Below are 23017 nucleotides of genomic sequence, written 5' to 3'. Positions count from 1 at the left end.
CCATGGTGCACCCTCCTATACTTAGCTGTAAAGACCTTTTGGACCCCTACCAACTCTTACTTGTCTTGAATTCTCGCTTAACACAAATGCCTGGAACACAACAGGGGCTTGGTGTCTATTGACAAAATGAATAAGAAAAAGCTTCATAACTTGGCATTAGGGGCCTGAGTCTCCTGTGAGAATAAGGAAAGTAGTAGTCTCCATCTCCATCTGAGCCACAAAGTACTCTACTTTGGGTAGCAAAGGGCTGAAGTTTTCACAGATAAAACACCGTCCCAGAGAAATTGCCGAGGAGGTGAATTTGTTCAGGGAACCAAGAAAACTCAAAAGGCCTCGGCAACTGGGCTTCCCAGTCCGAGAAAGGGATGGGCGGAGGGCGCTGTCCGCACGCCTGGAATGCTCAGATGCGATTGGAATCTACCTGTCCCCGGGAGGGTGAAGGCCCCGGGCAAAAGACTCCCCTATTTCCCTGGCAACAAGTCCCGCCTACCTCTTTCTCTCACTCGGCTCTTCACTTCCTCACTTAGCTGAGCTCCCCTCAACCAATCGACGCACAGAACATCGTCAGGGTGGGCGGTGGTTGGAGGACTCCTGGGATCCATCACTTGGCGACTCCGCCCCCCCATTTCTTCACAGCCTTCAGCGACGGAACTGAGTCGAGCGTTTGTGGGCTGCTGGGCAGGCAGTTGCGGTAGGTGAAGAGGGGCAGGGGTGCCTAGCGTTTTAGATCCTCGGCCCGGGTCCTATCCCGGGATACCACAGAGGAACTTAAGCGCCTGACTCATAGCTCTCAGCCAGTCCTTGAGGCCAGAGTGACGGAGGCCCAGGTCTGGACACTGGGGTTGCCGGCGCTGTGCTGGACTTCCTAGAGAGGAGGGGGGCGGATTGGGGCTCCAGTGCGAGCAAAGTTTTGGTTTGGGTGGGTTCAAGCGACTTCGGGATAGGGGTGGAGGTTCACTGGGACCCTGGCATCGATTCATCCAGGGCCGCTGTGACATTTCTGTCCCTTTTACTTCTGGGCCCTTCCGCTGGCTGGGCTCTCCTGGAATTATTCAGGAGACAACCTTACCCCCGACAGCCTTCCTGATCTCAAAGGTTCTTCCTGAAAGAATGTATCAACCCCTCCTGTAAGACTAGATAGTTATGAAAGCCCCAGCAGCGAAGTAGTGGATAAGAAGATGGATTTTGGAGGGCAGAGGTGTGGTTTCCAGCCAGGGAATCACAGTATATATCAGTAAGGTACCCTAGACTTTTGTTATCCTTCTGATCCTCAGTTTCTTCACCTGTAAACTGATGGAAGTGCCTCTTCCAGTGTTTCTGACTATTAAAATAAGAACTTATAAGGTATATAGCCCAGCTTCTACATGTAACGAGCACATGGGGCTTTGCATATGACATTACTCTCTGACAGTAGTCACCAAACAGCATTTTATTATCCTTGTGTCTATGGAACTGTGCAAGTCCATGTCCATGACCTTTAGTCCATGTCCTATGGAAACCGAATTTAATTGACTGAAGACAGAATGGTTGCATTGTGGAGATCTTTGGAGCAAAGTGGTTGTCTCCACTGGAAATGTCCTGGACATTTCTGTGTGTGTGTGTGCGTGTGTGTGTATGTGCACATGTGTGCGCATGTGTTAATACATACATAATGTGGGGCACCAGGGTGGTTCAGTCGGTTAAGCATCCCACTTTGGCTTGGGTCACCATCTCACGGTTCATGAGTTGGAGCCCCACATCGGGCTCTGTGCTGACAGCTCAGAGCTTGAAGCCTGCTTTGGATTCTGTCTCCCTCTCTCTTTGCCCATCCCCCACTAGTGCTCTGTCTCTCTATCTCTCAAAAATAAATAAAGGTTTAAAAAAATAAATAAAACATACATAATGTAAAATTGACCATTTTAACTATCTAAATTTTTTTATATTTTAAAAAATATTTATTTATTTACTTATTTAGGGAGAGGGAGAGTGAGAGGGGAAGAGGGAGAGAGACCAAATAGGCTCTGTGCTCATCGCAGAGCCCAACTTGGGGTTCAGTCCTATGACTGTGAGATAGTGACTTGAGCTGAAATCAAGAGTTGGACATTTAACTGAGCCTCCCAGTGCCCCTAAAATTGTAAATTTTATTTTTAGAGAGCGTGAGTGGGGGAGAGGGGCAGAGGGAGAGAAAGACAATTCCAAGCTGGCTCGGTGTTGTCTGCTCTGAACCCAATGGGGAGCTTGATCTCACAATTCTGGGATCAGGGACCTGAGCTGAAATCAAGAGGCAGACACTCAACTGACTGAGCCACCTAGGCGCCCCTCGTTTTAACCATTTTTAGATGTAGAATTCAGTGGCACTCACGTGGGTGTGCAACCATCATGATTAACCATCTCTAGAACTTCCCACTGAAACTCTGTACCCTTTAAACAGTAACTCCCATTCTCCCCTCCCCCAAACTGCTGGCAACCACCATTCTATATTCTGTCTCTATGAATTTGCACTAGGTACTTCAATATTTGTACTTTTGTGTCTGGGTTGAGAGATTCCATTTTTAAAAACAAACTTTATTATGAAAACAACTTGAGTGCCGAGCCAGAAGAGGAACCCAACTGCCCTTTTGTCATCTTTATATCTGTAACATAAGAATCTAACGAAAGACATTTTAAGCTTAGAGAAACTTAAAAAAAAATTTTCTTAATGTTTTATTATTAAGAGACAGATTATGAGCAGGGGAGGGGCAGAGAGGGGGGAGACACAGAATCTGAAAGAGGCTTCAGGCTCTGAGCTGTCAACACAGAGCCCGACATGGGGCTCAAACTCACAAACCTTGAGATCATGACCTGAGCTGAAGTCAGACGCTTAACCGACTGAACCATCTAGGTGCCCCTAGAGAAACTTCTTTAAAGACTATTAGCTTCCTTCAGTAGGTAAACTAATATCTGAGTACTGCATACTTATACTGTATCCTTAAAGCCTGTCCTTACAATTTTGTTTTTCCAGCTCAGATTCCAAATGAAAATGTTTGAGAGCATTGACTCTACAGCCACAAAATCTGGCCCTGATCTTTGGGCTGAAATCTGTTCCTGTCTGCCAAATCCTGACCACGAAGATGGTGCCGACAATGCCTTCTCAGACTCCTTTATGGATTCTTACCCTGCAGGCACAGGCCAGAGGGAAGCCCCAAATTTTGCTGATCAGCCAGCTATAAAGCCTTGGGCTCCCTTGCACGATTCAGAAGTATATTTAGCATCTCTAGGTGAGCTAATGACTTTTTTTTAAATCAGAAGCTCGTGGTTTTAAGAAAGCATGTTGAAAAAGAAAAAAAAAAAGCATGTTGAAGTTACATCAAACCTGGTTTCTTTTATTTATTTATCTATTTATCTATGTATTTATTTATTTAATTTCTTAAATATGTATTAATTTTTGAGAGAGAGAGGGAGACAGAAGTGCTAGTGGGGAAGAGGCAGAGAGAGAAGGAGAGACAGAATCTGAAACAGGCTCCAGGCTTCGAGCTGTCAGCACAGAGCCTGATCCTGCACTTGAATCCACAAACTGCAAGATCATGACCTGAGCGGAAGTCAGATGCTTAACTGACTGAGCCATCCAGGTGCCCCTCAAACCTGGTTTCTAATCTTAGTTATTATTATTATTATTATTATCATTATCATTTTTTGTTCTTATTTATTTTTAATTTTTTGATGTTTATTTTTGAGAGAGAGAGAGACACACGAGTGTGAGCAGGGGAGGGGCAGAGAGAGAGAGAGAGAGAGAGAGAGAGAGAATCTGAAGCAGGCTCCAGGCTCTGAGCCATCAGCACAAAGCCCAATGGGGGCTTGAACTCAAGAGCTGGGAGATAATGACCTGAGCTGAAATCAAGAGTCATCCGAAATCAAGAGTCAGTCACTTAACTGACTGAGCCACCCAGGTGCCCCCTTAATTAATATTATTTTTAGTCCTCATCACGTATTTGTCAGATGTAATTCTAGGGGGTTTCAGGTTGGATGTTGGGAAGGAGCAGCCTTTTCCTTGTACATCCCTTAAAACTGTCTTTCTTACCTCCTGCCTCTGACTGTTTCATCTGAATTCTGCTCCATTTCTTGGCATTCTGTACAACCCTCTTGCCTACTATTGGTGGTCCATATATTCAGATAATCCAAAAGTATCAAACAGGCCATCCTGAAAGGAAAAGTCATGGCCCCAGAGCTGCATGTGGATTTCTAATGAAACTATTCTATTGAAACACTGCTGTACTAAAAAACTGTTATATTAAATAGGTTGATTGTTGGAATGGGACCCTGTTGACATAAAATTCATTCTACCTCTTGTTAAATTAAAAACATTTAATTTTTTAGGGGTGCCTGGGTGGCTTAGTCGGTTAAGCGTCCGACTTTCGCTTAGGTCATGATCTCGCGGTTCGTGGGTTCGAGCCCCACGTCGGGCCCTGTGCTGACTGCCAGCTCGGAGCCTGGAGCCTGTTTCAGTCTGTGACTCCCTCTCTCTCTGACCCTCCCCTGCTCACGCTGTCTCTCTCTCTCTCTCCTAGAAATAAATATGATTAGAAAATGTCCAAAACCTCTTTTTGATCCTATAAATTTCAGTCATCCTATAAAATTCAGTCAGTTTTCATGATGAAGAAAACAAGCATAGGCAAAGATTTGATACTTACTGAACACAGTGGAATGNCTCTCTCTCTGACCCTCCCCTGCTCACGCTGTCTCTCTCTCTCTCCTAGAAATAAATAAAACATTTAAAAATAAAATAAAATAAAATAAAAACATTTAATTTTTTAAATGTTTCCTGAACACATCTTCTGTCCTGTGGCCTTAAGTATTAATATTTAGAGAGACTCCAAATACAGGAAAGAGATTCAGATTGTCCCATGCAAGGGGAAAGAAAATGATCAGTCTAGGGCAGTGATTGCTTTAGAACTGTGGTATCCTTTTATTATTAAACACCCATGAGACTCATCTATGTTTCACAAAACCAAACCTGGGAATAATTATTTAAGAAAGGAAAGGCAATTCAGGAAGAAGCCTTTGAGGAAGGACAGAAAGAAGAGTCAGAATCGAGTTGGTACATGATCTGTATGAGAAAGATATGAGAAAAACACAAGTGGAGTGATGGATAATGAGAAGCATAAGGGTATAATGTGAAATTTATGGGGAAGCCACCAAAATTAGGATAGTAATACCTGCAGCCTTCAGTCCTGGCTGAGGAGGGTGACAATTGTGTTCTTTTTTGTTTGTTTGTTTGTTTTTTGAGAGAAAGGACACAAGTGGGAAAGGGGCAGAGAGACAGAGAAAGAGGGAGAATCCCATGAGGGGCAAAGAGAGAGGGAGAGAGAAGAGGGGCTCACCTGAGGCTCATGCTCACCTGATGTAGGACTCATGGTCACCCGAAGTGGGGCTTGAGCTCACCTGATGTTGGACTCAAACTCACAAACTGTGAGATAGTGACCTGAGCCTAAGTCACTTAGGCTTAAAGACTGAGTCACACAGGCGCCCCTCTTTTTTTTAATGTTTGTTTGTTTGTTTGTTTGTTTGTTTTTAGACAGGGAGTGGGGAAGGAGCATGGGGGGAGGGAGAGAGCCCAACATGGGGTTCGATCCTACAAATTGTGAGATCATTACCTGAGCCCAAATCAAGAGTCAGATGCTTAACCGACTGAGCCACCCAGGTGCCCCAGACAATTCTGTTGTGTCCTAGTCAGAACATCTGCTTAATGATGATAAGGAGAAGAAGCAACCGTCTGAGAAAGCTGGAGAACCACATCCTGCAGCTTGTTGGTACTCTGCCCAGGAGACATAAGAAACTTTTATGGATTTGCTGATGATTTACTTGGTCAAGACTGGTTTGGGAAGTTAAAACTCCACCGATCTTTTCTAAAATCAGTTAAGATGAGTAGGGGGCTCCTGGCTGGCTCAGTCAGTAGAACATGGGACTCTTGAACCAGGGAGTTGTAAATTTGGGCCCTGTGTTGAGTATAGAGATTACTTACAAATAAAATCTTTTAAAAAAGTAAAATCTTGGGGCGCCAGGGTGCCTCAGTTGGTGAAGCGTCTCATTTCAGCTCAGGTCATAATCTGACGGTTCGGTTGTTCGAGTCCCACATTGGGCTCTGTGCTGATAGCTCACAGCCTGAGGCCTGCTTCGGATTTTGTGTCTCCCTCTCTCTCTGCTCCTGCCCCACTCACACTCTTTATCTCTCTCAAAAATAAACAAACATTAAAAAAATAGAAAGTAAAATCTTAAAAAAAAAAGGAAGATGATTAAAATTTCATTCTCTGAGGAAGATAAGAGCCATTTCTGTGCCTGCGGGTGAGTCTGGGAGACATTGGCAGGCAGGTTTGGAGTATGCAGCGGGATCTATTTCTACCTGCCCAACTTAGATCACAACTGATTAGGGACTCAGCACACTCAGAGAGGGGAAGACTTTGTCCAGCCCAAAAGAGTACCTTTCACCTGAGAACCAAGGCCAGATAATATATTGTTTTTATTGCCATATAAACCTGTATCAAAAAGAATCCACCAAGAGCACCAATTATAAAAACTTAGCCAGCTCAGTGTGAGATCTACATAATGCTTTTCACATCCTCAAGGAGGCAAAAATTCCTTAAATATTTAGCTTTTATCAACTGCAGGGTTTTTACATGGGTGAGCACTTGGTGGTAACCTGCAGCAACGAAAGGTGGTTATTGCTTTGATCTGTGGGTGGTAGATGATGTGGTAAGTTTACAAATGAAAACAGGGCCGGTCAGTTGGCTAAGTGACCGACTCTTGATTTTGGCTCAAGTCATGATCTCCCAGTTTGTGAGACAGAGCCCCGTGTCAGGCTCTGAGTTGAGCCTGCTTGGGATTCTAGCTCCATCTCCTTCCCTCCTCCTCCCCTGCTCACTCTCTCTCTCTCAAAATAAATAAGTAAACATTAAAAAAAGAAAGAAAGAAAACAGGGGGCTCCTGGCTGGCTCAGTCGGAAGAGTATGTACCTCTTGATCTCAGGGTCATAAGTTCAAGCACCACATTGGGTATAGAGATTACTTAAATAAATAAAATTTAAAAAAAGAAGAAATGAAAACAGGATTGCAAATCATAAAGTTTCTATTTGGGTCTGGGCTTGATATTCCCCCTCCAAAAGGCCATCAGTGACACATTTATTATAGTTGAAGGCAAGAATGAATTGAGGCAGAAGGCAAATGGTGATACCCTTCCTTCTAGTCTTCAGTTGTTCAATAGTTTACACTTAAAATGCAAAGAAGAATAAGTAAACATCTATCATCAGGAAGCCATGTAGACCACTCAGTGGAATTACAAGATATTTGTTTTTATCAGGTTCCAACATCCAGGCCACAAGTTGAGTAACTTTAAAAAACGTTGGGAGATTGTTTTTCTTTTATGAAGAAATTAATCACACATAGAGATCATCAAGTCAATTTTAGTGTCTAATGGAACCACTGGGTCTTTCATCATTATCTCTAATTCTTTCTCATGAGGTTTGGAAACTACTTCATGTCACTGTAACAAAAAGAAAAACTATTTACTATTGAGACTGTTTTCAAGGAGTTGACACATGTCAAGCCAGGGAAAACAAGTAATTCCTTAGAGAGATACCTGCTGGTTTCTGTGATTTCAAAGAAGGCATGCCACTGATTTATTTATGAGCGCCTATGGCCTTTTCCCTTTCTAGGGTTAAACATTTATTTGATACAATCCAGAGTTAAGACATTGTGAAGGAAAAAGAAAAATGTACATTTCCCTTTACCTGTCCTCAAAAAAAAAAAAAATCTCTTTTTCAGGGAGTGTGAATATACTCATCAGTGAGAGAATTTTTAAGTTGTCATGTTGCATTTTAGATTTAGCTTCATTTTATACTCACTTTCCTTGTTAATTTCTTCTCCTTTTCTCTTTTTAGAGAAGAAACTGAGAAGAATCAAAGGTTTAAATCAGGAAGTAACTTCTAAAGACATGCTTCGGACCTTGGCCCAAGCCAAGAAGGAATGCTGGGATCGATTCCTTCAGGAGAAGTTAGCATCAGAGTTCTTTGTGGATGGATTTGATTCTGATGAGAGGTAATTGGTTCTCGGTCCAGTTCCAGGTGACAGTATTTCACTGAGGGCATTTCTCTGCCTCTAAAAAATTCAGGGAGAGTGACATTTGGGTCCAGATATTGGTTGATATCAACATCAGCTTTTCTGAGCTCAAAATCATCCTTTTTAAGGTTGCTCTCTTTACTCTTGGTCCAGTAGCAGATTTTTGATAGTATTTTTGCAAAAAAGCAAATACCCCACCTACATCTTGATCACAGATTGGACAGAATTGAGGATAAAACATTGTCTTCATTTCCAAGTATACAATGTACTTGAGAAAGTAGTAGCCAATCAGCAACTGGAACAGTATCTTACCTGTGACTCCTTAGTGCCTTACAGAGTTTTTGTCACAAATTTGTAAAGACTAAATGAATGAAATTCTTAAGCATCTGCTGTGTGAAAGCACTGTGCTTGACGGTGGTGCTGGGGCGGAGGGGAGATGTAAAGAAGTTTTAGAAACCCTTTTTTTTTTTTCTTTTGGTCCCCACAACTATTTGGGGAGAGATGACATATATAGAGATGAACCTAACAAAATAAGGCAGCCTAAGAAAAGAGCTGGGTGAGTGGAAGTGACAGCACGCTTTGGGAGCCAAGGGACCACTGAGCTTCCTGTGGGCTCTGGTGTTTGTGCCAGAGAAGAAGGAAGAATTTGAATAGTCTCTGCAGTGGGGGGACGGATGCAGAGAGGAGGAGAGGGTATCCTGCCACAAAGAGCCATGTGGTGCCCGACACCCAGGAGAGTGGTTCTGCCACTTGCTGGCTGTGTGTCCTTGAGGAAATAACCTGTGTGCACCTCAGTTTCCTGCTCTGTAAAGCAGGAAGAGTAGCTCTTACCTCTTGGGTTGTTAATGAGGGTTAAATGAGTTACTGTGTATAAAGTGCTTAGAACCCACTCACCCAGCTCTTTTCTTAGGCTGCCTTATTTTGTTAGGTTCATCTTTTTATATATTTGTCATTTCTCCCCAAGTAGTCATGGGGACCAAAAAAAAAAAAAAGGGGGGGGTCTCTAAAACTTCTAAAACTAGAACAGACCTGGCCCCTGGTAAGTACTATGTAAGTGTTAGCTATTATCATTGGTCGTGATGGAATTTCCTAAAAAATGTTTTATTTATTTCTGAGAGAGAGAGAGAGAGACAGCATGATCAGGGGAGGGTCAGAGAGAGAGGGAGATACAGAATCTGAAGCAGGCTCCAGGCTTTGAGCTAGCTGTCAGCACAGAGCCCGATGCGGGGCTCAAACCCACGAACTGTGAGATCATGACCTGAGCCGAAGTCGGACGCTTAACTGACTGAGCAACCCAGGCGCCCGGGTCATGATGGAATTTTAAAGTTCAGTAAGAAGGGGCACTTGGGTGGCTCAGTCGGTTAAGTGTCCGACTTCAGCTCAGGTCATGATCTCACGGTTTGTGGGTTCGAGCCCTGCATTGGGCTCTGTGCTGACAGCTCAGAGCCTGGAGCCTGCTTCAGATTCTGTGTCTCCCTGCCTCTCTGCCCCTCTCCTGTTCATCTCCATCTCTCTCTCTCTCTCTTTCAAAAATAAATACAGATCAAAAAAATAAAAATAAAATAAAGTTCAGTAAGAAATTAATCAAAATAATTGGGGAGGGAAGTAAAAACATGAATTTTAAACAAAAGTTCTTAGGGAAGCATGACCTAAGTTTGTATCTTTTTTCTAAGTTTGTTTATTTTTGAGAGAGAAAGAGAGAGAGAGAGAGAGAGAGAGAGAGGGAGAGCGAGCATGGAAGGGGCAGAGAGGGAGGGAGAGAAGGAGAGAGAATCCCTAGCAAGCTCCTCACTGTTATCAAGGAGCCCGATATGGGGCTTGAACTCATGAGCTGTCAGATCATGACTGGAGCCCAAGTCAGATGCTTTACCAGCTGAGCCACCCAGGCACCCTTACATTTTGCTTTTTAATTTGCAAAGTACTTTTACTTACATTATTTTAAATACTGCATTGGCGTGCCCCCAGATTCTTCAGGAATCATTGTGGCATCTAAAGTCAGGCCAGCTACCTACCCTCCGAGGGTTCAGAAAATAATATACATTTTGCTTTTTTCTGTCTCTAAAGACTCAACCCCGTTGAGCCTTCAGCAGCCCCAAACACGAAAGACTTGAAGATGTATACATTCCCAACCCACTAATAACTTGGTATTCGATTCTCGCTCCCCTTGAATGTTTGCCTCCTCTCCAATTCTGAGAAGACAAAATTTTCTCCTGCATAATTTTCAAGTAGGAATTCTTTCTCTCTGAAATTAAATCAGCACCAAGCCTCAAGTTCATGTTTCTGTGTGTTTATCAATACCTAAAATGATGTGATGTTCCCTTTTCTATAGAAGCAGTTGGTACAGTTCTGTGGTAAGTGTGGTAGGTGAAGATTAAATGCCCCTGGGGAACCTTAGTCCCCTGAGCTGTGGGCGCTTGCTCCTGAGCTGCATCTGTGGGAACACTTCTTCCTATCAGTGTGAGAACAAGCACACCAGAAACAGTGGATTTGCATTTATTTGCAGGCTTCGTTTATGCTTTAAACAGAGACCATTTTGTAGTGGAACTGTGTGGTTCTTCACGTACGTGAAGGCCAGGTAGGTGGCCCTCGTCATGGCATGCTCTTGGCACAGGGGTAATGGGCTGAGAAATCCTATTTGTCTACACCAGGATCCCCCCATTTTCGGTGTCTAAAATCTGGTGATGGCTTCACTTCTTTGCTTGAGGCTTTGGGCTATTGAGGAGCAAAGAATAAGGTTTATATTATCTGTGGTCATTTACAGTTTACCATGAGTATCTAATAAGCTTTAGAGTGGAGGATCTTGGGTAATTAAGGAAGATGGGAGGGGGCACTTCCCCCCTCCACAGAGATGCAAACAAAAAAAGAGCCCTCTGGTATAGTGGCCATTTCTTTGTGGGAGAAATTGCTGTGCAGATGTTTCCATCTTGGGGACTTGGCTATAGGATGAAGCAAACAAAAACCCCACAAAAATGGTGCTTAGTGCAACTAAGCGCCCTAAGTGTAATCGAGCCTCAGACTGCCTCAGGTATAGGAGGTTTCAAGATGCTCCACTAATAATTTGGTATTTATTTGAACGTTTCTTTTCCTCTGACAGTTTCTCTGCACTCCAGTCTTGAGGAAGAAAAGACAGGATTGAGGCATAAGCTCTTCAGCTATTCCCGTCAAGCCTTCAGAGGCTCTGTGTTTGAAGGGGGCCTGGTGCTGCTTATAGCCCAAGTGCCCACTAGGGGGTAAATTATGCCGCTGAGCTGCCAGGATGCACAGCTGTCAGAGGAGGATCGTCGTTCTCCTGTCAGCAATGAAAAACAATTGTAGGAAGAAATTGGTGGTGGGCGGGAAGGCAGCATTTGAGTAACTGAGATAATCATTAAGTAATTAATCAGCCGGGTCTGACGCGGCCGCCCTTTTCTCCTGTTCTCTCCTAGCACCTTGGAACATTTCAAGAGGTGGCTCCAGCCAGATAAAGTAGCCATCAGTACAGAGGAGGTCCAGTATCTGATTCCTCCAGAGTCCCAGGCTGAGAAGCCAGCGGCCGGTGATGAGCCAGCGGCTGCGCCACAGTAAACTGCAAGCACACACGCCCAGCAGCTGTCTCAGGTCCAGAGGGAACAGCGGAGCAGCAAGGAGCAATCTAAGGAGGGAGGGTAGCCCACCCGCCCAATCACCAAAGGAACAGCTGTGGGCCCCTGAAGACTGGCTTGGGGCTGGCATGTGTGACTGTCCTGGATAAAGTGACTGACCCAGTGCGTGCTGGATGAAAATACCGCTTTCCTCTGTGTCTCACACCTTGCCTGAGCTCTGTTGCTACAGGTGAGAAGTTTGCTAAGAATCTAGTGAAGGAGCAAGTATGAAAGTATTTGGAGAAACTGATACCTTGTGTAGAATATATAAGCTAAGTGAGCCATATTTTTTCTGGCCTCTTGTGGATGTTCCTGCTTGGACCCCAAGCATTCCCTTGGTTCACTGTCAGTAGTGAGTGAGGCCAAGGAGAATCAAGTCTGCCTCCTTGGATCCACACCCTATGTGGGGCTCCTCTAAGTTTGTAATAAATAGAGGGACTTTAGGAAAAGAGGCTGCACTTTTCCTTTGTCTGATTTGTTCCTCGTGGAGAAAAGGGACACAAGTGTGAAAACTTGGGTGTTTATGTGTATATGTATATTTTTTATTTCATGCATGGTTTCTCCCCTAACTTCCTCTTACACTTAGAAAGGGCCAAGCTTCAAATCAGACTTGTAAATTTGGTGTTGGTATTTGACACCCCTTCTGAACAGTTCCCAGCCTCTCGTGGTGGCTTTCGTGGCTGGGTCTGTGTTTCCCTGTTTATCGAGTTCATGTTCAGGCCATGTTGTCTACATAAAGCATTTCTGATGAGAATAGCTGTGTGTGTGGTGCTCTTGAACTGCTTCTCCTCCAGAGAGATGCTGCCAGGCAGTGGGGAGGTAAAGACAAGTATTTGACCATGCGGGAGAGCTGATAACTTTTGTCAGCCTTCTATTTTTGACCTGAGCCCCCCGACAAGCCAAACCTCCGCTCGGTGTTCTTAGGGTAGGATTCTGTGGCCAGATTTTTGCAGCTCTGGCTCCATGAAGTTTCAAACCCCTGATAATGAGCGGGGTTAAAAATCTTCAGAGAACATGTGTTCATATCTAAATCAAGTATTTGCCTTGTTTGAAAGGATGGGAATCAAACAGGTAATTCCAGGTACTTGCTGAATTATGAATTTAGGGGGAGGTGGTAATTTCCAGAGATACTTTCCTTTTTTAAAATTGATAATGGGGGGCCCTGGGGGGCCCAGCCGGTTGAGTGTCTGTTTCTTAATTTTGGCTCAGGTTGTGATCCCAGGGTGGTGGGATCAAGCCCCCTCTCTTCCTCTCTCTCTGCTCCTCCCCCTACTCTCATTTTCTAAAAATTAAAAGAAAAAATTGATTAATGGTATTAGCTTTATTCCTACTGCTTTTTTTTTTTTAAATGTTTTATTTATTTCTGAGAGAGAGAGAGAGAGAGTGTGAGCAGGGGAGGGTCAGAGAGAGAGGGAGACACAGAATGTGAAGCAGGCTCCAGGCTCTGAGCTAGCTGTCAGCACAGAGCCCGACGCGGGGCTCGAACCCATGAACCGTGAGATCATGACCTGAGCCGAAGTCGGACGCTTAACCGACTGAGCCACTCAGGCACCCCTATTCCTACTGCTTTTTAAAAAATGTTTATTTGTTTATTTTTGAGAGAGAAAGCGTGAGCAGGGGACAGGCAGAGAGAGAGACAGAGACAGAGAATCTGAAGCAGGCTTGGAGTTGTCAGCAGAGAGCCTGACGTGGGGCTAGAACACATGAACTGTGAGTTCATGACCTGAGCCACACAGGTGCCCCCTACTGCTTTTTAGTAGTGGGATACCTTTGACATTGAGAGCAACCCTCTGTGTTCCCCAGACACTTTGGGGAAGCCAGCCACTGACAGTCATCTGGCCCTAGACTGAGCTTGTTTCCATCTCTGCCTAGGGTTCAGTTGCTGGACCATATTTCCTACAGGGCCATCTGATGGCTTTTATCGGATAGATTTTTTTCTTTTTTAAAGACTGAGTTTTCTTCTCTCTGCATCATAAACAAAAACTACTCTTCCTCAAGTAACAACAACTTAAGAAAAAAAGAAGTCAGGTCCCAAAACACTCCTAAAGAGCAGCCGAGCATCAGACACTTAGAGGATGTATCTGTACCAGAAAACAGTGTTTCTGTAATTCAGGCAAGGTTCTAGCTTTGCCTTTTCCCTATCTCCCACTGCCTACCTAAGAAACAGAAATTTTAGTATGAGAAGGTGGCAAATTGGGTTAGAGGAACTGAAATTGAGTTAGAGGAACCATAGGACTGGAAGGCTTTTAGCCCCATGTGAAAACCCGGGTGAGGTATGGGACGAAGGCTCTAGATCATCAGCTACCTGTTCACTTAACTCTTTAATAGAGGCAGATTTCCACAGAAGGGAGTTCAGTGAGTTGTAACTATGGTTTCTTTTCTTCTTCTTCTTCTTTTTTTTTTAATTTTATTTTTGAGAAAGAGAAAGCACAAGCAGGGGAAGGGCAGAGGATCCAAAGCGGGCTCCTCACTGACAGCAGTGAGCCCAGTGTGGGGCTCGAACTCATAAACCAGGAGATCATGACCTGACCCAAAGTTGGACGCTCAACCAGCTGAGCCACCCAGGCACCCCACAGCTATGGTTTCTTATTTGGTTTAGAGGTGACAACCTAAGTTGATGACTTGTAAAACAAGTGAAGCACAATTTACCAAAAACAATTTAAGTCTTGATTTATTTGTAATCTCTACACCCTATGTGGGGCTTGAACCCTCAACCCTGGCTCCTCCGACTGAGCCAGCCAGGTGCCCCCATAACAAAAACAAATTTGATACGAGCTTCCAAAGCTACCTTTTTAGTATAGACTTAACTTAGGCTATTAAAACGGTACTAAATTTGAATCTAAGAGTCTCGGGTGCTATCTTTATCTGTCTTGTGGCTTGCTGTGTGATCACAAGTCAAATGACCTTTTCATATTCCAATTCCCTTTCAGAAACTGGACTAACTGTAGGAAAAATGATATTGGCCAGAAATACTGATCTGTTTTTTTTCTTTGACCCTGGAAATTTCCAAGGAACTCCAGTTAGCACTTCCTCAAGTCAGGAAAATTGGAGTTGAGAGGGCTCCCTAAGTGAAACAGAAAGAGCAAATGGAGCAATATTTAATGCTAACCCCTGGAGCCAAGGAAGGACAATTACCAATAGTGCAAAGCAGAAATGACGTGGTATACCCAAAGAAGGCTGGGTTAGAGCCAGGGAGATAAGCTAAGTGACTGCCACTGTTCTCTCCTGCCACATGGCCCGCGCGTCACCCAGGGCTCTGGTGGGATCAGTGCTGGAATGGCACAGGCTTGCATCCAGTACCTGTTCCAGAAATAGGCTCTGGCTGATAGGGACAGCAAGTAAATAAACCTCCCGCCAGCTGTTGCCGAGGTGTGTCCCTCCCAGGCAGGCCTTCCCACCAGGACTATTGCTGGAAGAGGGAAAACGCCCTGGGGCCACTCCCGGGCCCTGCCTTGGAGTGGCTCTCCAAGATTAAGAAAAGCTCCAGCCACATGAAACAGACAGTAGTTTTCCTGAAAATTCCAAACCATCCCAGCCAGCTTTGGCCCTACTTGAGTTATAAGATTCAAGACAAGACACTGCCACAGCAGTCTTAGGTCTGTGGGAGAGTTGTTTACTTGAACCCAGAAGTGGGTTATTTCAGGCATGGATTCATTCACCTAGCCAGTATCTTTTGAGACCCTGCACTGTGCATGGTGGTGAATAAAGCAAAACCCCATCTTCCCGCACAAGGCTGGAGGAGAGAGATGCCTAGTTCATTGGCATTGTTATCACTGGTGCTGTGGAGTCAAGATGGAAGCACAGGATGTTTAGAGTGTAGGGGAAGAGACAGGAGAACCCTAGGCCAGTCAGGGTGGGAAGTAGGAGAGAGGCTGTGTTAGGCTGAGTCCAGAAAAAGGAGTAGCAGTCAGACCATGAAAATAGAGGGAGAAGAACATGGGGGAAAGAGAAAAGTCCCAGAAGAGGAAAACAGCATGTACACTGGCCTAAAGGCAAAAGAAAGTTTGGAGACTGGAAAGTAGTTCAGTGTAGCTGGAGCATAAAGGTGAGGCTGGAAATTAGTAAACAGGGCCAGGTGTGAAGGGCTTCCTAAGCCATGTCAAGGAGCTTGGGTTCTACTGTGGGGACAAGAAGGAGTTAAGGGGTCATTTTAAGAGGGCTAGTGACAGGATCAGATTTGCATCTAGAAAGATGCCAGTTATGGTTGCCATGGGTATGACATGATTATACTGATTAGGGGAGCCCAGATTCAACTTGGCAATGATGTGTTTATATGAAAGAATGCAAGTGATGGCTTGTGGTCTTATTTTTATTTTCTAGCTTGATTTCTTTGAAGCTTTTGTTTCCCTATTACAGAACAAAGAGAATCATGTTTGGCAGACTGCAGAGGTGGCCATATCAACATACCACGTCCCACCCTTTCATCTTAAAGTATGATGGGGACACTTCTCTATTGGGATGCTGGGTCAGTATTCCCTCCCCTTGAACCTGGGCACACCTAAGTAAGTTCCTGGCTAATCGAGTACAGCTCAATGTGACTTCTGGGGCTAAGTCATAAACACATTCCACCCGATCCCTCTCTGTCTCTGTCTCAACACGTTCCTTGGTAGTTCTGAGCCAACATAGAAGATGTTTGGCAACCTTGAAGCCACCATACTATAGAAATGCCACGGAGAGACAGAGGGACTGGCTCTCAGCAGTTTAGCCCCCAGCTGCATGAATCTTCCCACACAGGCATCAGACATATGAGAGATTAAGATGATTTCGGACCCCAGCCTTCAAGCCACCCCAGCTGACACCAAGTGGAACAGGGACAAGCTGTCCCTGAAAAGCCCTACAGATTTATGAACACAATAAACGTGGTTTAAGCCATTCAGTCTGGGGCTGGTTTGTTACAGGACAATAGGTAACTGGCACACCATGACCTACGTTTCAGATTTTATATAGCTAATTTCAAGTATTTTATTTTTCAGTCTCTTCTAGTTTCTAATGGTTATAGAATTTTAATACTTAATGCTGGATGCAGTATGGAGAGGAGCAAAATTAGATGCAGGCGTGCCCAGCTGTGAGGTGGCTGCGGTTGTCTAAGTAAGAGGTGACTGACCTGAGGGCTTTCATCTCTACTTAGGGTAGAGAATCCTGCAAGAAAATGACACTGCAACACTGGTGATGAGAAATAGCAGAATAATCTACAAAACTAGCTTTTCCTGAATCTGCAGGAAGCTGAGGTCACAAGGCAATGAAACAAAGCCTCTTCAATGTGAGGGAGACACACATGAACAGTTTCAACTTTAGCAGAGCATGGAAGAAACAGGTGGCCATCATACAAGTGGGTAAGAAGAAACCATCAAAACTTTTAACAAAAGCTAAAAGGCTATATACATGGGCTAGTGTGTCAGTTTAGAAAAGCTGGAGACTATTCCAGACACAGTAGTTTGTACTCACGGTAAGCTTCTTTTCCAGAGGCCTCCCCTGAGGTTGAGAGAAAAAGTGGGAGCAGGGCAGGAAGTGGGAGAGGGCTTTCCTCCTTGGTGCAGGCATGCCGGAGTTGATTAAGGCAGCTGCTTGGCAAAGGCAAAAAGCCTCAGCTGCTTCCAGAATCCCTCTCTCCTAGAAGCAAAAGCCTTTAGCTTTTGGGGCAACAGATTCTTGCTTCAGGGGGAGTGATGAAGGCAAAACTCATCTGCTTTGGGTGAGGAGTAAAGACATTTTGTCCTTCTTTAACACAGGCAAAGAGCCACTGCTTAGGTGAGGAAGAATGGAAGCAAAATGCCTTTATCCCAAAGGGAGAAGTGGGAAACTATCTGGGACTGAGGATTCAAGCAAGGGTCTTCTGTGTTGGGGGAGAGGGCAAGAAACCCTGGTCACAAAAACTGACTGCAGGTATACGACAGAATTTGGTTTTCAGAGGGGGCAGAAATAATGAGAAAGCCTTACTCCTGACGGTGGGATATGCCTGAGACTAAAGCTGAACCAGGATAACAGAGACAACCCCCACCCCCCACGGCATGTCTTGCCTCTCCATGAGCCTGGCTCCAAGCAGGGAGCAAGAGCACACACCTGCTGGTGTAGGGTGGGCATGCAGGGAGGGCTGAAAAGTTGAGGTCCGTGGAGCAGGAACCCAGAAAAATCCCGACACCCTAAGCAGCCCACTACTAGATTCAAAGCCTGTGATGCACTGAGGTAATGGTGGGAACGACACAGCCCAAACCCTGCCTGACCCTGAACTAGACGGACTCAAACCCTCAGACCAACAGAAGAGGCACACCCACTTCCAGCCATAAATACCATTTACCTCTCAGTCTCTGCTGTTTACACATGATGGGCATTCAATAAAAATTTATGACACATATGAAAGGCAAGAAGAAAAAACCCCAATCCATCGTCAAAAGTTACAGAGATCATGGGTGCCTGGGTGGCTCAGTCGGTTGAGCGTCCGACTTCGGCTCAGGTCATGATCTCACGGTTCGTGGGTTTGAGCCCGCGTTGGGCTCTCTGCTGACAGCTCAGAGCCTGGAGCCTGTTTCGGATTCTGTGTCTCCCTCTCTCTCTGACCCTTCCCTGCTCACACTGTCTCTCTCTCAGAAATAAATAAAACATTAAAAAAAAAAGTTACAGAGATCAGGGCACCTGTGTGGCTTGGTCTGTCAAGCACCCGACTCTTGATTTTGGCCTGATCAGGCCATGATCTCATGGTTCGTGAGGTTGAGTCCTGCGTGGGGCTCTGCGCTGGCTGTGCAGAGTCGGCTTGAGATTCTCTCTCTCTCTTCCCCTCTCCTGCTCTCTCTCTCTTGCTCTCTCTCTCTCTCTCTCTCAAAAAAAAATACAGAATCAACAAAACCAAATTCACAGATGACACAGATTTTGGAATTACCAGATAGGGACTTTAAAATAATAATAACATATGTGAAAGGGTCTAGTGGGAAAGGGTGGGCAACTTGCATGAGCATTTAGGAAGTCTCGGCAGAGACATAGAAACTATCAGAACATCAAATGGAAATGCTAGAAATAGGCACTCCTGGATGGCTCAGTCAATACAGCATCCTGCTCTTGCCAGGGTGGTGAGTTCAAGTCCCATGTTGGGCATGGTGCCTACTTAAAAAAAAAAAAGAAAAGGAAATGCTAGAAATAAAAAATACGATATCAGAGATGAATTCCTTCAGCAAGCTTTTCCACAGTAGGCATAGCTGAGGAAAAAAAAAACAATGAACTTGAGAGAGGTCAATAGAAACCATCCAAGCTGAAACACAAAGAGGGGCAAAAAGGAGTGAGAGTAAAAAAAGAAAGAGGAAAACCAAGCTTGTAAGATCTGCAGGAAAATATCGTTCAGTCTGATATACATGTAATTTGAGTCCCAGACAGAGTGAATGGTGCGGAGGAAATATTTGAAGAGATGATGATAACACGAATGAGGATGTGGCTCTGAGCCTAGAGAGAAGTGGGTAAAGGAAGGATTTGGAGGGGAAGAACCACTGCAACTCGGTATCCTAGTGGAATGAAGTGTGAGGGAGTAGGAGTGGAGCATGGCACCCTGGTTTGGCACGAGGGATTGGGGCTGGCTAGCAAGTGGTGCGGGCTAGCAAGTGGTGTTGCTGGGTTTGGGATTTTTGAGCCTGGCTTAGCTCTCCAGAGCCTGTGCTCCTTGGGTGCACCACACTGCCTCCTATAGGCTAGACTGGAATGACAGCTGGGTTGGTCCCTGCTCCTTGATGTCCCACTCTCCAGCTGGAGGGTCCCACCATGAATCAATGTGTGGCTAAGAGATATACTCATCTCCTGTCATTCTACAGGTTACAGATTGTTCAGAAGTAAAGTTTTCTTCTTTCCAGACAGACGGACTCTCTTCTCCCTTCATGCTGACCTGATCCACTTAAAAAAAAATAAAACAAAACAGTTATTTTGCAGCTAAGCAGGGAGGGAGGAGGCAGAAATGGGTAAGAGGGATGGTACCTATGTGTGCAGGCATGTGTGCACAGGAAAGCAGATGGGTTACAGAGAGTTTATCAGCATTTATTTTTTTTCCTTTATTGTATTTTATTTATTATTTTTTAAAGAGGTGCCATGCCTAACATGAGGCTTGCACTCATAATCCTGAGATCAAGAGTTGTATGCTTTACCTACTGAGCTAGACAGGCACCCTGAGTTTTTGAGCATTTTAAAGAAAAGGACCAGGGACCCTGAGTGGCTCTATCAGTTGAACATCTGACTCTTGATTTTGGCTCAGGTAGTGATCCAAGGATTGTGGGATCAAGCCCCATGTTGGGCTTCACACTGAGCATAGAGCCTGCTTAGGATTCTCTCCCTCTCTCTCTCTCTCTCCCGCTCTGCCCTACTCCCCCTCTCACATGCTCTTTCTCTCTCTAAAATAAATAAATAAATAAATAAGAATAGGACCATTTTTGGTTTTTTATCCTATGTCCTTTTTGGATGAGATTATCAATTGGTATCTCAGCAGAATGCCCAGGTACAGCATAGTCTTCAGCAGAGCGTCTGATGGAGGGTGTAGGCTGGATAAGAGTATAGTAGCATAGGGGTACCTGGGTGGCTCAGTCAGTTGGGTGTCCGACTTCGGCTCAGGTCATGATCTCACCACTTGTGCGTTCAAGCCCTGCATTGGGCTCTGTGCTGACAACTCAGAGCCTGGGCCCTACTTCGAATTCTGTGTCTTCCTCTCTCTCTGCCCCTCCCCCACTCACACTCTCAAAAAATGAAAAAAAATTTAAAAAATAATAAAAAGAGTACAGTAGCATAAATTCACAGTTGTTTGAACCACCATCTAAAAAGTGTACTCACTGACTAATAAACTGATATAATGCTCATTTCTTCTTTGTTTCCTTTTCTTCCTCTTCTCCTCCCTCCTCCCCCTCCCCCTTCTCCCTCCTTCTCCCTCCTTCTTCCTCAATCTGCCGAGCTGAACATTTTTATCAATGATTTGGATAAGTGCATAGGAGACATCCTTACCAAAAGTGAGAGGATAGGTAATTGATTGACCAACAGATCAATTTTCTTATAGACTGGAATGATAGGACAAAGTATGAAATCTAATAAGGATAAATATGAAGCCCTTCATTTAGGATTTAAAAAGTAACTACCCAATTAGAGGACAAAAAAGACCTGTGTATTAGTTCATTTGTTCTAGTGACAGAAGCCAGACTCCATCTAGACTGAGCCATAAAGGGACATTGATTGGTAAGGACAGAAGTAGAGCTGGCCTCAAGGTCAGCTGAATCCGAGGACTCAGATAATATCTTCAATTTCCTCTTTCTTTCACTCTTAACTTCTCTCTTTCTTTGTGTGTAAGTATAGCAGGTATAGACCTGGGAGTTCTGTACATCATCTCAGCTTAGCAAATCCAGCCCTTCCAACTCCATAAATTCCAGGGGAGGACTCTGATTGGCCTAGTCTGAGTCACATGCTATTAATCATCAACCAATTGTTGTGACCAAGTAAGGGATACTTTCACTGGCTGAGCCTAGGTCATGGGCCCAAACCTATGGCTAGAGGCACAGGGTAATGTGGGTGGCAATCCCACCAGAACCATTTGAGAATAGGAAGTGGGGGAGAGTTGCTGTTACCTGAAGAAAAGCAAAAGGGATCCTGAGAAACCAAAACAACAGATGTTCAATGTCTTTACAGTTCAGTTGAGTCAGTAGTGTATGTACCTGCCAAAGTTTATCATTCTAGGAATCAACAGTGGAAATGTACTTAGGGCTATAATAGTATAAAAATAAATTCTGTGCTGGCCATACAACTCTGAAGTATCATTTGGGTGCTATGAAAGAGGAACAGTGACAAACTCACAGTGCTGCCTAGAGTAGGGGTCCAGGGTAAGGAGGCCCAGAAGATCATCTAATTTGAAGAAAGGTCAAGGCAATAAAATTTGGCCTGGAAAGAGAAGATATGATAGACATGGTTGGCCTTAAAATATTTGGAGGAATCTTGAGTAGAAAAATGAAACACTGACATACAAAGGACAAACTAGTACCACTGGGGGCAAGTTTCAGGGAGAGCAGTCACCATTCAGTATAAGGTAAAGTTTCTAATAGCTGTCTAATAATAGATGTTCAATCAGGCATCAGAGATGTTGTAAAGGGATTCCTTTATTTCATAGAAAGTTAGATCAGGTGACCCCTGAGGTCCTTTCCAATTACGAAAGTCTATGGTTGTCCATTAGAGACCTACAGGTGCTTGCTGCTAATAAGTCAGCCCTGGACTCCTCAAAATCTGGGAGGGGGAGCTGTTGAGCTCTTTTCTGTCCCTAGATGGTGATGACAACAAACATCTGATCACTTACAAACAATCGGAGGCAGAGCCTTCCAACAATTCTTATCTTAGCCTAGCCCTGTGGGACAGACTTTTTGGCAGGGAAGGTCACAGAACAGCAGCGCTTGTGCTATTTTATGTCATCTGAATACATACCATCAGACAAGGTCTTTGAGGTAGGCAGTTTGCTTTAGGGGAGTGGGCAAGAATAAGGAAGCAAGGAGAATGAGACAGGAAAGGGTCTACTGAGTGGTTCCTTGTGGGTAGTTGGGCTCAGTCCCCTCTGGGATCACTCTGAGGTGCATTAAAGATCACAGCTCAGAATTTCCCTTGCTGAGCAATGGAGAAATCTGGGCTATAATTCCACCAGTCCCCATCCCTCAGGGGTTGAGGTTTGTCTTTTGGGGGTGTTAAGCTCCTGCCACTTCTAGGCTGCCCTGCAGCGGCTGAGAAAAGTCTCCCACAGAGAAGGAGGGGGATGGTCTATTAGGATTCTTGGACTGAATTCCAATGGGGGTGGGTGGGGTTCTCACACATACAACACCAAGCAATTCTCATACATTAGCAGGTTGTCCAAGAATTCAACTCAATTTGGACACTATCTTCCTGGAGATGGCATCAGATTCACAGGTTAAGGGTTCAGTCCTACAAAACTGCCCCCCATCCCCCAGTTCGGATGCCAATCCCCAGGCTATTATTTGTTCTTCTGACCTACTGGCTACAGACTGGAGGTTTCAACCACCTCTTCCTTAGGTTCAATTAATTTACTAGGGCTGCTCATAGAACTCAGGGAAACACTTAACATTTATCAGTTTATTAAAGGATGTGAGAGTCAACAGTCATTTGAAGAAATACATAAGGTGAGGTATGCAGAAAGGACACGAAGCTTCCATACCCTCTCCGGGTACACCATTCTCTACAATCTCCATATGTTCACCAACTCCAAAGCTCTCCCAACTCAGTCCTTTTGGGTTATAATGGAGGTTTCATTGCATAGTCATGATTGACTGAGTCACTGGCCATTGGCTGATTCAGCCTACAATCTCCCTTCCCCAGAGTTTGGGGTGG

General features: G+C 44.6%; 1 protein-coding gene and 1 long non-coding RNA gene across 4 annotated transcripts; one reads left to right on the top strand and one right to left on the bottom strand.

Moving 5' to 3' along the window:
* The first annotated feature begins 624 nt into the window (after positions 1 to 624).
* Positions 625 to 12440, top strand: CCDC32 (coiled-coil domain containing 32). 3 transcript variants are annotated; one of them, XM_039232839.1, is made up of 4 exons: positions 625 to 691; positions 2981 to 3236; positions 7889 to 8045; positions 11492 to 12440. In XM_039232839.1, exons 2-4 carry the CDS (start codon positions 2993 to 2995, stop codon positions 11628 to 11630), a joined length of 540 nt encoding a protein of 179 aa, XP_039088770.1. In that variant the 5' UTR covers positions 625 to 691; positions 2981 to 2992; the 3' UTR covers positions 11631 to 12440. The 3 variants fall into 3 exon arrangements, with proteins under 3 accessions (XP_039088770.1, XP_039088771.1, XP_039088772.1); XM_039232840.1 differs by having other exon boundaries at positions 654 to 691; positions 2986 to 3236; XM_039232841.1 differs by lacking the exon at positions 625 to 691 and adding an exon at positions 775 to 827.
* On the bottom strand, positions 10544 to 21552 carry LOC120232247. The gene is made up of 2 exons (XR_005528525.1): positions 21488 to 21552; positions 10544 to 10778 (listed from the first exon to the last, which is right to left on the bottom strand). It is a non-coding gene; the product is annotated as an uncharacterized LOC120232247 (long non-coding RNA).
* Positions 21553 to 23017: the final 1465 nt, after the last annotated feature.

The sequence above is a fragment of the Hyaena hyaena genome, unplaced genomic scaffold (genome assembly GCF_003009895.1).
Source record: "Hyaena hyaena isolate Hyena2069 unplaced genomic scaffold, ASM300989v1 scaffold_70, whole genome shotgun sequence".
NCBI lineage: Eukaryota > Metazoa > Chordata > Mammalia > Carnivora > Hyaenidae > Hyaena > Hyaena hyaena.
The sequence above is the reverse complement of the archived record's forward strand: the minus strand, read 5'-3'. Positions and strand labels throughout refer to the sequence as shown.

Excerpts from the sequence above, each read along its gene's own strand:
- CCDC32 (XM_039232839.1), top strand. The coding sequence starts at position 2,993 with ATGAAAATGTTTGAGAGCATTGACTCTACAGCCACAAAATCTGGCCCT. Across the intron at positions 3,237-7,888 it reads AGTATATTTAGCATCTCTAG|AGAAGAAACTGAGAAGAATC; the intron begins GTGAGCTAATGA and ends TTCTCTTTTTAG. Across the intron at positions 8,046-11,491 it reads GGATTTGATTCTGATGAGAG|CACCTTGGAACATTTCAAGA; the intron begins GTAATTGGTTCT and ends GTTCTCTCCTAG.